At 38.9% G+C, this 15,981-nt stretch overlaps 1 protein-coding gene across 1 annotated transcript in view; it reads right to left on the minus strand.

Annotated features, from left to right (window-relative positions):
- The window catches only part of LOC135577215 (katanin p60 ATPase-containing subunit A-like 2), a 140,619-nt gene that overhangs the window by 46,705 nt on the left and 77,933 nt on the right, over positions 1-15,981 (minus strand). The window contains 10 exon segments of the mRNA XM_065045109.1: positions 872-935; positions 1,462-1,560; positions 4,184-4,241; positions 5,462-5,475; positions 7,301-7,399; positions 7,910-8,005; positions 8,755-8,878; positions 9,279-9,321; positions 12,488-12,654; positions 13,048-13,118. Of these exon segments, the coding sequence (XP_064901181.1) occupies positions 872-935; positions 1,462-1,560; positions 4,184-4,241; positions 5,462-5,475; positions 7,301-7,399; positions 7,910-8,005; positions 8,755-8,878; positions 9,279-9,321; positions 12,488-12,654; positions 13,048-13,118 (835 nt within the window).

The raw sequence follows: 15,981 nt of genomic DNA on the forward strand, positions 1-15,981 counted from the left end.
AAACATGAAAATAGAAAGAATCATAGAATAGTTTGGGTTGAAAAGGACCTTCAAAGCTCATCCAGTCCAACCCCTTGCCATGGGCAAGGATATCTTCACCCAGATCAGATTGCTCAGAGCCCTGTCCAGCCTGGCCTGGGATGTCTCCTGGGAAGGTGCATCCACCACCTCTCTGGGTAACCTGAGCCAGGGTCTCACCACCCTCAGTGTAAAACATTTTGTCTTCATGTCCAGCCTGAATCTCCCCTCCTTTAGTTTAAAACCATCATCCCTTGTCCTATCGCAAGGGGTCCCCATCTTTCTTACAGGCCCCTTTTAAGTACGGAAAGGCCGCAATAAGGTCTCCCCGGAGCCTTCTCTTCTCCAGGTTGTACACCCCCAACTCTCTCAGCCTGTCCTCCCAGCAGAGCTGTTCCAGCCTCGGATCATTTTATGGCCCTTCCAGGACTGTCTGGAGTAACTCAGGTAATACAGAACTGCAAATGCATTCCTGAAATTCTGAAGTACTACATGCTGAAATGGTCAGATGCCTTTTGTGGCAAGTAAATTTAAACAGTTGCAGGAACAAATGGAGTTTACTGCAGCAACAGCCTTTGTAAACTGACTCAGGTGGTACTTGTGCCCTCTGTCCCCTCCCCATCATGCTTGTGGTGACAGCACAAGCTGTAGAAATAGTAAAGGGTTGTGAGAAAGGCAAATGGACAGGTTTGAGTGTGAGAGACAGATTTAATCATCCACCATTGCCTCCTTTTATTTCACTTTACAGAATATGTTCTTTATTAACGCATTTGATCTAATTAGCATCAATGATTTATCCACAGGACAAAAAAGTAGTGATAAACAAATGGATATGGTATAAAGCTCTTCATACCTGGTGGTCCATAGAGTAATAATCCTTTCCAAGGAGATAGAATTCCTGTAAACAGCTGGGGGTACTGTGGAAGCCGAAAAGTAATTCAGGGATTAAAAATGTATCATGTATAACAAAATACAAGAGATTCTAAACCCTAGCCCCACTGCTCTTATGCATTCAGGAAACCTAAGAAATTTAAAGAGAGGGGGGAAAAACCCTCCAAAATAATATAATATATATGATCTGAGTACTGAGAAGAATACTATATTTACCATTTGAAATTAAGTGAATTCTTCAAATGCAATTGGTTTGATATTCTCTCCTATAAGTAATTTTCCATTGAATTAAAATAGGCCAAATCCAGTACCTCTTACATTGCCAAAGGTGCAAAAAATAGGACCCTAAACTTATAATTTTAATACCGAAAGGCCATTTTCCTATAGGAGAATGCGTATGGAATTATCAGATGAAACAGGAAGTGGATTAGTTCTAAAATGAACTGCCTACAAAAGCAAAGAAATAGTGAGAACTTTAAAACACCACTGTAATTACAAGGAAAACGCTAAAGAGCCAAACACTGTTTTTCTCAACACTTTTTAGTGCCTTACCCTTATGGGATAAACAACTGCTTCCTTGACCAGCCTTTTAGCTGCAACCAGTCCAATAATGTCATCCCACTTCACATTTGGATTATGGAGATAAATGTCCTGCAACATAAATTGCAGCCTGTTAGCAAAACTTCTGTTCTTCTTCCCTAGGGTAACCACCTCTGGCAAAGTAAATCACCTCAGTTAAAATGGAATAGTGGCATTAAGGGATAAAAACTGTATTATTTAACCCTAAGTACTAGGCTGCGAGGGCGAAAAATCGTGGACTCCACACAATTCAATATGAATTCAAGCTAAGCCATTTATTACAGAAACAAGCCTCCGTATATATGCAGTTATTTCCTGATCACGTGTCCACGCTCCAAGCATGCATTAGCTGATTGGATATTGTCCATGTTGACGAGCTGTCCATGAGCCCGAGTCTCACTGCTGTTTTTCAGCCTTTGGGCTGGCCTTGAGATTCCTTTGGCTAGTTCAGAAATAAATCTCCATCTAATAGAAACCCATCCACACAACAACCTCAAGAAAATCCCTCAAATCTCCCACAATTCCCCCTTTTTCATTTTGAACCAGCCAGGCCTTGTTTACAACGCGTGGAAACATCTTCGAAATACACTGCAGCATACAACATATGATTAACAACAATGATTACAGTTACATATAATGTAGCTAAGCCTTACATAATAAGATCAAACAACTACCCACCATTTGTCAAACCCTAATTCTACTATGACAATCTCATTAACATGCTGGGTTAGTTTGTCTAAAATACTATGAATAGATCCAGAATGATTAAACAAGTTAATACAACATCTTTCTCTTAAATTCATCACAACCATGTCCTTACGATAACAACAAAAATCTGTAGCAACACGATTTTGAAATGTAACATGCCTAATACCATCGACACCTACTATTGAGTTAGTATCTCAGAAGTTAGATTAGCCTGTTTAAAAGACCAATAGCTTAACTTTGATATGTCTCCTAAAGCTTTACCAGCTGCTAGACTAGGGAGAAGGAGTGCATTAGATACTATGGTAGGAATGTCTCATAATTTTACCTCATTTTTGCATTGACTATCTAAGTGTAATATCGCCCTTTTGGATCTCCTGCTGTTTGCTCAAATTGCCATTCTCCACAGAAGGTACACCACCTGCTTGCTAATGGGCTTCTAGACCACCAGGTCTGTGAGCATCTATAACACTGAATTAGGATCCATGGTTTACATCTGAAACAGTCCTCACAACTTATCTCCCTCCTGTCCGTCTGCATCCGTTGAATCTTTGTGGAATCCACTTAAATCCTCGGCCTGTAATGACACAAGCGTAACCTTTTCCCCAGGCTATCAATTGATGTGGCCTTTTCCATTGACCATTAACTAGTGATTTGACCATAACTAATGTAGGTTCTTTCTGATTTAGCATGATTTTGGGTCATACTTGCAAAGTGTTTCATCACAGGGCAAATGTAGGCTGCACCACTTAGATATAAGTGATTCATCACATACAATGCTTTTGACAGTTGGTTTTGTGGTGTATTCCCTACTTCTCCCCCCTTTTTGTTTAAACAAAAACAAAAAAAAACCAGTTCAGAATCAGATACTTGCGTTGGACCTTGACTATGTACTCAGAATCACAAATCAAATTGAGAGGTTTCTCCTTAAAAAGCTGCACCAAGTTGTACTAATTGGGTTGAACCTTCAATAATTTTTACAGAATGATGCCAATTGTTATCTTCACACCAAACCACTACAGCTTTATGAGACTTCCCAGAACCATCAACAAAACCTGTGCAAGTATGTAGGATCAGACCAGATACAAGTATGGCCTGTGACCTGATGTTAAAGACTTGCAGGTTCTGCATCAATTTACATTTATGCATGACAAAAGCTGTGCTGTTAAGAAAATCAGCTAGTGCAATTTACAAGGATGTAGATTGCAAATAAAAAAAATTAAATTTCACAAATGGTACATGTAACAAATCTGCAAGTCCAAACAAATGCAGTCAACCTGTAAGGTTGTCATAAATTTATTCCTCAAAGTTTCCAACTCCATTTTAGCTGTCATGTTTGTTGCATATTGTTTTCCCTTACCGAATCGAAATCCTGTTTCAGATCTATCAGTGTAGTATTTGCTTTATCGAAACATTGGCTGTTAATACTAGTGGAAATACAGCATTCGAAATTTCCTTGGAGATTTCTCACTTGCAGTAAGCAGATCTGCAACATCCAAGCAGCTTCTTGTGGACCATGCAACTAAACAGAATTCTCAAAAAACGTTATTTGAGCTTACAATTTACTTAACAAATCTTGACCCAAGAGAGGTATAGGACTTTCTGGCAACTACAAGAATTCATGTATCAAAACTTTGTTCCAAATTTGGCACTCCATTGGTCTCAAAAAACAGCCTCATTCTCTCCCACGACCTCAAAAACTAGCATGGTGAATTTACTAAGAAGTCTCTTACAACCAGTTACCACAGAATAAGTCTATTAAAAAAAAAATAAAATTGGTTTAATTTCCCTGCTTCATTAGAACTACGGATCCACTGGCAATGCCTTTAAATTTCAACCCTCAGACTCCTTCATGCAGTATTACAGTTCTCTAGCAGTAACATTGCCGGGGGGGGGGGGGGATAAAACCTCCCTCTCGCCCCCATCTGAGATGGCAGGATCTCCAGCTCAGCATGAAAACAAATCAGTTCGAACTCCCCATCAAACCAACTTGGCTCCACTCCACACCCAAATCAGTACCACTCTGACCCAGAGAAGCACTGAGCACTCTGACCCCCAAAAGCTGACCAGTGTGAAAAGACCGACTTCAGCAAGGAGGTAAAATGATGAACTCTCTCCCCAGATGTGTCAAAACCTAGGAAACAAGACTGAAGCAAAAAGAAACACCACCAACAACCCCTGATTCAAAGCCGAGAAGCAACACAGTGCCACAACAAGGATGGATGACAATACTCCAGAAAAAAAAAAGGACAGAGCAGGGGGAGTAAACCCCCCCTTTCTCTGCTTCCCTGCGGGAAAACAGGTTTTTTTACTTTTTTTTTTCTTCTTTCTCTTCTTGCTGCAGTTCAGATGTAGCCAAGGCCACGCAGCTGGCGTAATCGCTGGTACGAAGTGGGAGGCTCTGGCAAACTCCTCGGTTACGAGTTGAGTTTTATACAGAATTCCAATTAACTCAACAGTTGTTACATTCCTCAGCCCCATCCACCCTTCACAATTCACAGATGCCAAAATACATTATATTAAACATCAATCCATTATTCCATTTTCCTCAATCCAAATCAGTTCATAATCCATCAACCTCTAAATACAACTTCATACAATCTCATACAATACCAGGTTCACATCCATCATAGCATTTAGGTGTTTGGTTGGTTGGTTGGGGTTTTTTTTGTTTGTTTATTTTTTTCTGTTTTTTTTTCTCCTTTTTTTTTTTTTTTTTGCAAAGCAGAGTTTAACAATTTAAATTCATTTCTGGTCTCAAAATTACTTGATAACAATAAAAGCAATTACTCTAATGCATAAGGATGCATCCTAAGGGGGAGCAAGGTGGACTTTTAGCAGTGGATTTTTAGCAGTGGAACCGGTTCCCACCTTGCAACCATCTCCCCAAACAAAACTCCTTTGGCAACAAATATAAATATGCAAACCAAAACACTGAGCTCAGATATGAAAATCAAACACCAAGTTCAAATATGCAGATAGATCAGAGTTACACTTATTCAAGCCAACATCTCAATTTTTGCATTGCGACTTTGGGCCGCTTACTGCTCAGCCAGGTAGTGGTGCCACTGGGTCTCCCTGACAAAACAGATCAGTGCATGCTGAAGCCCAACCAGCACCCGCCGGTTAACTCTCTCTCAGCTTGTTGAAGTTCAAACCATTCCATCTGTAAAACTGTCTGTAATGATTTAATGATCTCGTGTAGGGATTTCTTTTGTCCTACTCTTCTCGCCTTAAAAACAACATGAATTGCAACAAAGTGTTATACTTCAAGATTCTATTCTCTGGACACTTTTCCCAATCATTTAACTTATACAGCAGCCACAGTTAATTACAACATTTCACAAGATCTTCCTTCCGCATATTTTCAAGTGCTTTCCTATGTTTTAAAACACCTCCCAATACCAATTTCTTAGGAACATGACTGAAAATAGTCATTCCTCACCCCATCTTGTAAGTAAAAACCATGAGAAGATGGAGGGAGGTGGGGAAAGCAAAGGGCTGCTTGCAGCGCGAGTGGGAAAAGTGGGGAGAAAGTTTTACGGTGTACTTATACCACAAAGAAACAATTCTAACAACAACCAGTAAAACAATTAACTCACATTCCTGACAAGCTGCTTGATTTTCAGAGGGGCAATACACAGAAGCATATAATATGTACTGTAAAACTCGCAAATAACACGTTGATAGCAAACATTAGCATTCTCTACTGCTAATTTCAACACCAGTGCTTCCTTAACTTCTAAGTTTTCAACCTGTTTATTGATAGCCTCTTGAAGATGGTCAATAAATTGCATGTAATTCTCACTGGGACCCTGATAGTAGTTATAAAAGATTTGGCTGCTTTGTTGGTTTCAGACACCTCTACTATAGCTTGATATGCAAGATCTGTTGACTGCCTGAGGATTTCAGAAACTAATAGTGCCTGTAATTGTGGTGTGTCAATTAGTGTCTGTTCCAAGAGTTGTGGGATACCTGCCCCTTTCAACCAGTCCCCATTGTTCCGTCCTAAATGATCTATAGCTGTTACATTGCATAGGTCTAATTTTGCTTGAGTCTTTCATGGTTTTTATCTGATCTCGGGGCAACATGTACACATACTCTTTTTCCTGTTAACTTCTCAAAAAAAAAAAAAATGCTGTAGACCCTCATCCTTATTCGAGTCATCAGGCTTGAACGGTGCTGGAGAATCGTTGGTAACAGGGGGGTTCGGAACAGTGCACATTCTTGCCAATACTTTCTAGCATCATAATTATTCATATAAGCTGAGTCCTCAGGAGCACCCCCTTTCCCGTCGCAATCATCATGACTGCATTGCCGACTGTTGGATTCACTCGCTATTAGCTAATCTAATCTGTCACACAGTTCTGTTGCCCAGTTCTTATCCAGTGACTCCTTCTGCTCTCTTGTGCAAGTTGGAGGGTTAAAAGGCGGTAAAGACAGATACAAATTGGTAAAAGGACTGATAGTACACTTGTTTATGACTTTAGCACTCTCAGCTTTCACAGGTTCCTTGGGAAAGTTGTCTGACTCCAATCCTCTGGACTTGTTGTTCTCACCAGGGTTGGGCAATGGTACAGGAGACCACCCACTCGGCATTTTTCCTCCCCCCGCCCTGGACTGTTGAACTATCGGGAGTGCCGAAAGCACAGCAGGGGATGGAGTAGGGAGGGTATCAAAGACACGAACCGGGTAAACTTGTGTTTACGGCTTGTGTCAAGGAATGATTACTGAAAATTTCTCTCAACAATATAAACTCTGTTCTTGTCTCACATGAAGTGAATACTAAATAACATATGAAATTCAAAGGAACCAGAGTTTCACCCTCAGAAGTTCTGTGGGTTTCTGCATTTTTTTTTGTGAATCATAAGATATCATTTGTATTTGTTGCCTACTTTCATTTTCAAAAAGTAAATACCTGTCAAAAAATTAGACCAATATCAAGTATGACTGTCTATCCAAGAAGGAAATACGCCACTCAGAATTCTAAGCCCTTTTTTAGCAGTTGGAAACAAAGACAACATCCTTGCGGCATTTTATTTTGTTCCTGGTTAAGTAAAACTGATGTTCCTATTCATTGGATGGAAATAAGAACAGAAACACTTACTGATGGATCTGGATCACAATTAAGGCTGTTCAAGGCTATTCCATTTGATGATACTTTGAGAGCATCCTGAACTATCCCATGGTAGTCGATTACTTGGCCCTAGAGGAGAAAATAATGTGATAAGCTTTACGATGATGGTAGCTCTACTGTTAAAACTGCATTGGACCAAATTTTGCTTTCCATTACAACGACTTTCCTTACTGCACATACACTCCTAGAAACAGCAAATCTGACTGCAGAATCTGTGCTAGCAATGGGAAAAAAAATACACATCTCCTCAGTCAGTGCAACAATTTAACTGCAGAGCCTCTTATCATGTCATTCAGGAATTCAAAATTTATCTTCAATTTTAGCTGTTACCACTGGGTTTTAAAAACAGAAATATTTTTTCCTCCCTGACAATGTTTGAAATGCTATTTAATGCAAGCAGAGCCTCCTATGCAAAGAATTACCAGCCAAATAATAAAATTGACCCTTCAGCTAATTATATAAAAACATTTTATATAAAAATAGGCACAAAAACCTCGCATTTGGTATTTGTGGAAAACTTCCATGTGTTTTTCTACATACACATTTCTATCATAAATCACATATTAGGTTTACAACAACCCTTCTTGGGTGAACACTGTCTCCTCCAAATTTGTTGATTGCCGAGATGCTTAAGCCAAAGTCAGATTGCTCCAGAGTAACCGCACTGTTGTTATTCTAAAGAAAAAAATCAATTTTAAAATACATGTATTGCCAAGTAAATGAGTTGCAGATATAATTCCATTATAGAGATTGTGCCACCTCTTCATACATGCCCAGATGAACTGTATAATTTCATGGAAAAGCTAATTTTTTTTTAAAGAGTGAGAGAACTGGTCAGAGAGAAGATCAACCCTCTGCAGGAATATGGACAGTGACTTAAAAAGAAAAATAAAGAGACTCCTTCACACAGTTCCTCAAAAGCTATAACAGACACAGTGCTTCCTCACCAACCTGCTGTCCTGCTCCCTCCTCTGTAAGGGGTGGTAATAAAGTAATTTTCACACCAGTCTTACCAAAATGAGACTCACAAAACTGAAAATTATGGTGCCAAATGACTCTCCCAATCTCAAACACCTTATGCACTATGGAGATGCTTACAACTGACACCAGGCTTTCTACTCTGTTTGTTTGTCTGGCTTTCTGGTGCTAAAGGATGAATCTACTGGTGTTAATGGGAAAACTGGTTGCTTTCCTCTAATTTTTGCCTGTGACTTGTTTCTCATCTCACAGCCAGAAAGCATATTGTCCTGAAGTCTTGCATCCTTAAATTGCATAATTAGTAAAACCCATTAGTTACACAATTATTAATTGTGTAACTCACATTTTCTTGCTGCCTATAGCCTCTCAATATAAAAAACAAAACAAAACAAACCAAATCACATTAATTTCAACTGTAATGCTGCCAAGATAAAACATGTTTAAACCTGTTTGAGGCTCTCCTTGGTGGATGATTTAAATTCTGTTGTAGTCCCAAGTGAAGTTTTTGACAATGGTCGTTGCACTGTCTGATGTTTAAGCCTTGGAAGATTCTGAGAAGAGTTTGCTGCCCTAGAATTAAAACAAATTATATATATTCTGAAAGGCTTCCACAACTTTTTGCCTTCAAAATACCAAAAGATTAAAAGGCAGAGTTTTCAAATAAAGCACTTTTGGGGCAACTTTGCTGCCACTGAAGTTAAAGTAACAGTTTCAATCACAGCAAAATTCAGTGATTACTGCTTTCAAACACACCACCTTAGAAACTTTGTAAATTGTCTGCATCTCCCTTTGGGAAATAAGTCTTTATTTTCCTCTAAAAGATACAGAAAAATACACCACACAGTCAGCAGCATGACTCTAGGCTTTAGTATTCTTATGGTCTCACAATATTATTTTAACCACACTGTATATTGCTTTTATAGGAAAATTTTCTGCTCAGAAAAAAAGAAAACCCACACATTTCTCTTACCTTCTTGGTCTTCCTCTAGTTCTCAGCTGTTGTTTATTTTCCACTGTGGCAAAATTAATATTAAAATGGAAAATAATTAAAGATTAAAAAAGAGCAACTTGATTTTTTTTTCCCCGTCAAACATATTTTTGAACACACATTAATGACCTTAGAAATAACAATGTCTAAGCAGGAACAACATGATTATAAGCAATGCAAGCTTGCAAAAACCTTCTGAAAACAAATGGATATTGGAGAGAGCAGTTTGGCTTCACACTTGTTAAATTTAAGGCTCATTCAGTCTTTGATTTCTTTGCTTACATTTTAAAACCAGAATCATTCTCACAGTAAAATGGACACTACCAGAAATTAGATCAAGCACAATAAACTAATTTAATAAATCACACAGAATGCTTATTTAATGCCAATAATTTTTTCATTGCTGAACTGGGAAATAAGAATTTACCTCACTCTTCTTAATAGTATTTTATCATGTTCAACATGCCAAGACAGCATAAATGTCATATCGCAATGGTGGTTACCAAACTACGTTATTTTTTTTCACTTATATCATTTGAAACAATTTCTGTCAAAGAAAAGCCTTTTTTTTTTCTCAAAATGTCAAACTCACAAAGCCCAAATGTGAACTCATAAAGCTGAGGGTTTGTATCACACTAGCATGTTTTCCCAAAAATAAGCCCTAGTATGATTTTTCAGGTTTTTTGAGTATGCTTGAAATATAAGCCCTACTCCAAAAATAAGCCCTATTTACAGTTCATAAAAAAGTCAATTTAAATAGTGTCCAGGCAGCAATACATGTAAAAAAGTAATAAGTTTTAGAGCAAAAATTAATATAAGACCCTGTCTTATTTTCAGGGAAACAGGGTAGTTGTTCCAAAATACATCAGTGTTCTCTGTACAATGCACTTACACCCAGATTCTCATACATTTACATAAAATAATCCTTCCCAAAAAGCTGTTTCATTGAAAAAAGCTGGGGAACACAGTTTACTTAGAGGCAGCAGAGCCCATGAGTGAAACTTGCAATCCTGTGGGTACATCTAAAACCCTAAAACCTGCAGTTCAGCATGGAAATGAGTCGGTTCTGCAGGACCTGCTGAGAGTATTGCAAAGAATTTTGTAGGAAGGAGCATCACAACGATCATTTTGTTTGGCCTGCATATACCGTAATCTGACCATGGGCAAAATTTAAGGCAGGTTGCAAACTACCAGGCAGCAGCTTTTCAAGAGAATCACAGAATCACAGACTGGTTGGGGTTAGAAGGGACCTCTGGAGATCATCTAGTCCAACCCACCTGCTAAAGCAGGGTCACCAGAACAGATCACACAGGATCGCGTCCAGGAAGATTTGGAATGTCTCCAGAGACAGAGACTCCACAATCTCTCTGGGCAGCCTGTTCCAGGGTTCTGGCACCCTCAGAGTAAAGAAGTTTCTCCTCATATTCAGATGGAACCTCCTGTGCTTCAGTCTGTACCCATTGCCCCTCATCCTGTCATTTGGCACGACTGAACAGAGTCTGGTCCATCCTCTTGACATCCACCCTGGAGATATTTATCAGCATCGATAAGATCCCCTCTCAGCTTCTCTTCTGCAGGCTGAACAGACCCAGCTCTCTCAGTCTCTCCTCATAAGAAAGATGCTCCAGACCCCTCAGCATCTTTGTGTGCCACCTCTGGACTCTCTCCAGTAATTCCTTGTCCTTCTTAAACCGGGGAGCCCAGAACTGGGCACAGAACTCGAGATGCGGCCTCACCGGGGCAGAGCAGAAGGGATGGAACAACCTCCCTTGAGCTGCTGGTCACACTTTTCCTAATGCACCCCAGGTACCATTGGCCTTCTTGGCCACAAGGGCTTGTTTCTGACTCATGGTCAACCTGTTGTCCACCAGAACACCCAAGTCCTTTTCTGCAGTGCTGCTTTCCAGCAGGTCAACCCCTAACCTGTACTGGTGCACAGGAGATACAAGCAGAAGGGGGCTGTTCAGGCTTCAAGGAAAAAGCATGATATCTTCCTGCCAGGATGGTGGCAATTCTGGGCTTAGGTATGAGAGAGTACCCCATGTCTGAGTAGCTTTACTGACCAAAAATGGTACTGAGAACTTATGTCTATGAGTAGATTTTTGGGATTTTTTTTTTCATCTGAATCATGGCTACCACTCAGTTTGACAAAGTATGATGTAAAAACTGCTTTGTAATACATTTTCTTTCTTGACAAATCCCTTGGGTTTCATCCTGCAAGGCTGCTCCTCTTTGTATTAGCACCCATCAATATGTTCTAGCCGTAAATTTTTTTCATGCAGATAATGCAGCTACTACTGACCTCCTACTAGAGGCTTTAATACCTTTCAAAATAATTTCACCTACACAGGTAATTTTATTATATTGATATAATGTTTAATTTACCTGTGATTTCAAGGTTGCTGGCAGCCATATGAAACAATGACAATTGCCCAAAGATGTTCCCTGGCTATTCATCCCCTTCTTTGATGATTATATTTTTCTTACGAGACAAATAGGTAGAGATGTTGGTGTTTTCTGTACCCTCTGAGATCTTCATAACTGATTCTTATACAGTTGTTCTTATGGCTTCTGTAAGTTATATTTTGTACTCAAGTATAAAACCATTGAGGCTCTCATGGCCAAAACAGAATGTGCATATTCTGATTTTCCTTATTCTGTATAATTCATTTATACATCAGACTTTAGGTTCTTTGGAAAAAAAGAAATGTATTACTTGTTTGGCACTTTACCTTTAGTATATGAAAATGTGCAAAATAAATAGTTAATGAGATGAGTGGTGATAAACATTAAAGCATTAGATTGGACATTAGCTAAGACATAGTATTTCATTTAAGCAGTTTAATTTAAAAAATAATAAATCCAAAATAGAACAGACTTACTGTTCTCTCCCATGAAAAGAAAGTGAATATATCTATGCCATAATACTTTGCATTTACATGGCATTTTCCAGTGTCAAAACAGTGTTTCAAAGACAGAAAAATATCACCTTCTTGTTCCTCTACATAAAGAGAGAAGGAAGAGCAGAAGGGCTCAAAGACCCATATCTCAATTGTTACGTCCTATGTGCTAGAACTATAGCTCTGCAACTGCAAGAGAGTTCAAACATTAAATGCTGACATAGACAAGAAGTGCAGTGAGTATATCAGGCAAATATACATTCTAAGCTTTGAGAAACAAAAGCCACATACCAGTGTCCAGGACCTTTTTGGTAATTTTAGGATACTTTTGAAATTTTACAAAGTAATAGCTTTCATATTCCATCAAAATTGTCTCAAGATCAATGTTGTCACAAACTTCAAAGCCACGTAAACTTAATTTTGTCTCCTGTTCCAAGGCATTTGCAGCATCAAAATACCTAGTAATTTCAAAAAAACAAAGACCAAAAAGATAGAGTCATTATCTTATTTCGATTTTTGAGAGAAAAAGCACACAACATTAGTAAGTAATAGTATTTTTAACCTATCCACAACTCCATTTATTAATATTATAAAAGCATAAACTCTATTTTAAAACCCTTTGCTGATGGCTCTAAAGTATTTTTAAATTATATAGGACATTTTTGCCCCAGGAATTGAAACAATTTAGCAAAGTAAATTGTCAAGATATGTAATAGTAGTTTACCTCTTTCTCACATCAAACAAAAGAGTCATGCTGTCCATCCACGCAACAGAGGACAGAAAGGCACATTATGGGAGGTCAGACACACACAAATGCAGAAATGTAGAGTGCTATTATTTAAAAAACACACCCTTCATTCATTAAATAATTCAAAATTAGAATGAGCAGATTTTTTCGACGAGCCTCTGTTCACATATCATCCTATGAATTAAGACAGAACTCTAGATCAAATGTAATATTTTTTATTGCTGTAAACAGCATCTAAATGTAGCCTGTGGAAACAAACAAATTAAGACAACAGCATGTAAGAACTGTAAAACAACTCACTGTTAATAAACAGAAGTAGAGTGGTTTTCAATGTAATTTTTCTTGCATATTATCAGGGCTACTGGATGGGTGGAAAACTTTTCCTAGAGAAGAACAAATTACTTTGAGGTTGAAAAAATAACTTCCCTTACTATGGTTGTAGATCTTCAACATGTCCAGGATGCTGAAAATTTCAGGTTAGGACTCTTGCAAACCTCATGCACAGCATCTCCAAGGGCTGCACAAGAAAATCTTGTGCTCCAGTAACTAGAAACCCATTTTCCGAGTGCTTGGAGAAGAGGGGATGGAAAAAAGGTCTGAGATTTGTATAACTACACCACAAAGACTGTTGGAACCTCCCAATTCATGGACCGAGATACATAAACACAAGTAAAATACAGAGTACTTGAAGAATTAGTAGTTTAGGACAACATTAGACTTGCCCAATTTTAACACAGGAGTGACCAAAATCAGGTCTCAACATGCAGAAATTTCAGTACAGACTCAGCCCCGTGGATTTCTTCACACATATTGGAGAACCCAAAGTCATTCACAAATTTTCCAGTGATAAAAACAAGGCAGCGTAAAATATCTTTGCCACCATTCAGCGAAGTTACATCTGGGGGAGCATAAAGTGCAACATCAAATATAGTAAAAGGGACAGTGGAAACAGAAATCTCATAAGATACTGGAACAAAGTCTTAGTTTGATAAAACATGCCATATATGCTGAGTGCTTGCAGAGAAACCCTGAGATTTTAGGGTCATAGCAGAAGTTGCTACAAAGAAAGCTCTAGAAATCAGCATATCGACTCCAGTCTGCCTCATTGGGATGTGAAGCTGGAACCACAGGAAAAGCAGGTATGGCCAAAGGCACATTTAGGCAAATAAATTAGTTTATTTCTCTTTTAGTATGCTGACATTTGGCATTATTTATGAGGACTCAGCATGAGCATGAAAGACTGGCAGTTACTCAGGGGATAGGGAAAAAACAGTATTTACACTGCTTCCATAGCACGTATATATTCCTAATTACATTGCACAGTAATGCATATAGACTCCCACTTCTACCCCCAGTTTTCCTCTCTTCTATGCCAATCAACCACTGCCTGCATCCATCCCCGAGAAAAAGCCCAGCCCAAGTGTTAGGGACCTGAAGGAGACAAACCCACAAATTTTTGGCCCCTTCACAATGGAAACAGAGCCCCAGCATCTGCAGCGACGACTTTTGCTGCTCTCTGCCAGTGCCCAGCACACAAGGAAGCTGAAGAATTACTACTGACCAAGGCTTAAGTTTTTAAATCCCACAAGATGCATATAAGGAAAATCCATATGGAAAGAGAATTACCCTATCCTTTCTTGGAAGGAATCATAGAATCATTTTGGTTGGAAGACACCCTCAAGATCAAGTCCAAACCTCATCTCCACGTCTGTTCAACCCCTCCAGGGATGGTGACTCCACCACTGCCCTGGGCAGCCTGTTCCAAAGCCCAACAGTCCTTTCCCGGAAAAAATTGTTCGCAATATTCAATCTAAAGTATCATTGTAGCAAACTGAAGATAGTGGAGAATCATTTATTCCTACAAGCAAATGTGTTTTGAGGTGGAGCAACGTACTGTAAAACCAATTTACCTCTTTAGTGTGCCTTTACTAAATTAGACCCACCTGCTCCCTCTGCTCTGTATACAGCAGTGCGTATAACACAGTACTGATACTTGAGATAAAACAATATCTGACCGTACTATTTTCAATGTAATATTATACCTCCCAGTGTGTTTACCAACCTGGAAAAAAAAAAAAAGCAGGTAGAGCAGTCAAAAGATCTCACAGTATAGGCATTTTAAATTCTAGTATAAACAGTGATATAGTGATGGGCAACATCTCAAATACTCTTCTAGGTAGATACTTGCTTTGGGCAGTATAGGATAAAATCATGTCTATGTATTATATGAGGAACCCACTTCAACCTTAACATAGTAATGTTCTTCTTGTTGTGTTGACCAAGCAGAAGTGAACCTTTACATTAAAAAGAGCCCCATTTAAAATCAGGATCATAGTATCATAGAATATCAGGTTGGAGGAAGGGGGATTGGACTAGATGATCTTTTGAGGTCCCTTCCAATCCCTAACATACTGTGATACTGTGATACTGTGATACCATGAGTGTCATCAAAAATAGTTTAGACTGAGACGTTCATTCTGTCTTATCTTGTGTTGATAAGAATGCAAACAGTGATGGTTAATTTTGAGAAGTCAGACATCTGTCCAAAGCAAATTAATTAAGCCATTAATCAGTTGATCAAGTGACAAAGACCTGCATTACACTGGATGTGAAAAACAGAACAGAGATATCAATATCTCTAGTCCCAGTTCTGTGAAGTTTGTATAAAAGAAAGAAAAATTAAGGACCTTTCAACATGTAACTGTTACCAAATCATAAATCTTATGAGTCAGTAATGCACAGATCATTGTTTTCTTGACCAGCCCCACAAAGCCACATCTCCCTGCCTTTCACCAGACTTACTCTACCACATACCCTTTCAAAGAGGTATTACAGATGTACCTCTGCATGTGTCGGTGCCGCCAGCAGTTTTAACCGTCCACTTAAACCGCTCTCTGCCCGTGCTGGTCTCCTTTCCTGAACTCCAGTTTATTCTCTAGGGACTAACCCCCACTGCAAATATATCCGCAAAACAACGTGCCTACCACAGTACAGATACTAACACTTCCCAGGACTTCTGCTGTGTTTAGAGAGGAAA

Source organism: Columba livia, chromosome W, assembly GCF_036013475.1.
Source record: "Columba livia isolate bColLiv1 breed racing homer chromosome W, bColLiv1.pat.W.v2, whole genome shotgun sequence".
Lineage (NCBI taxonomy): Eukaryota > Metazoa > Chordata > Aves > Columbiformes > Columbidae > Columba > Columba livia.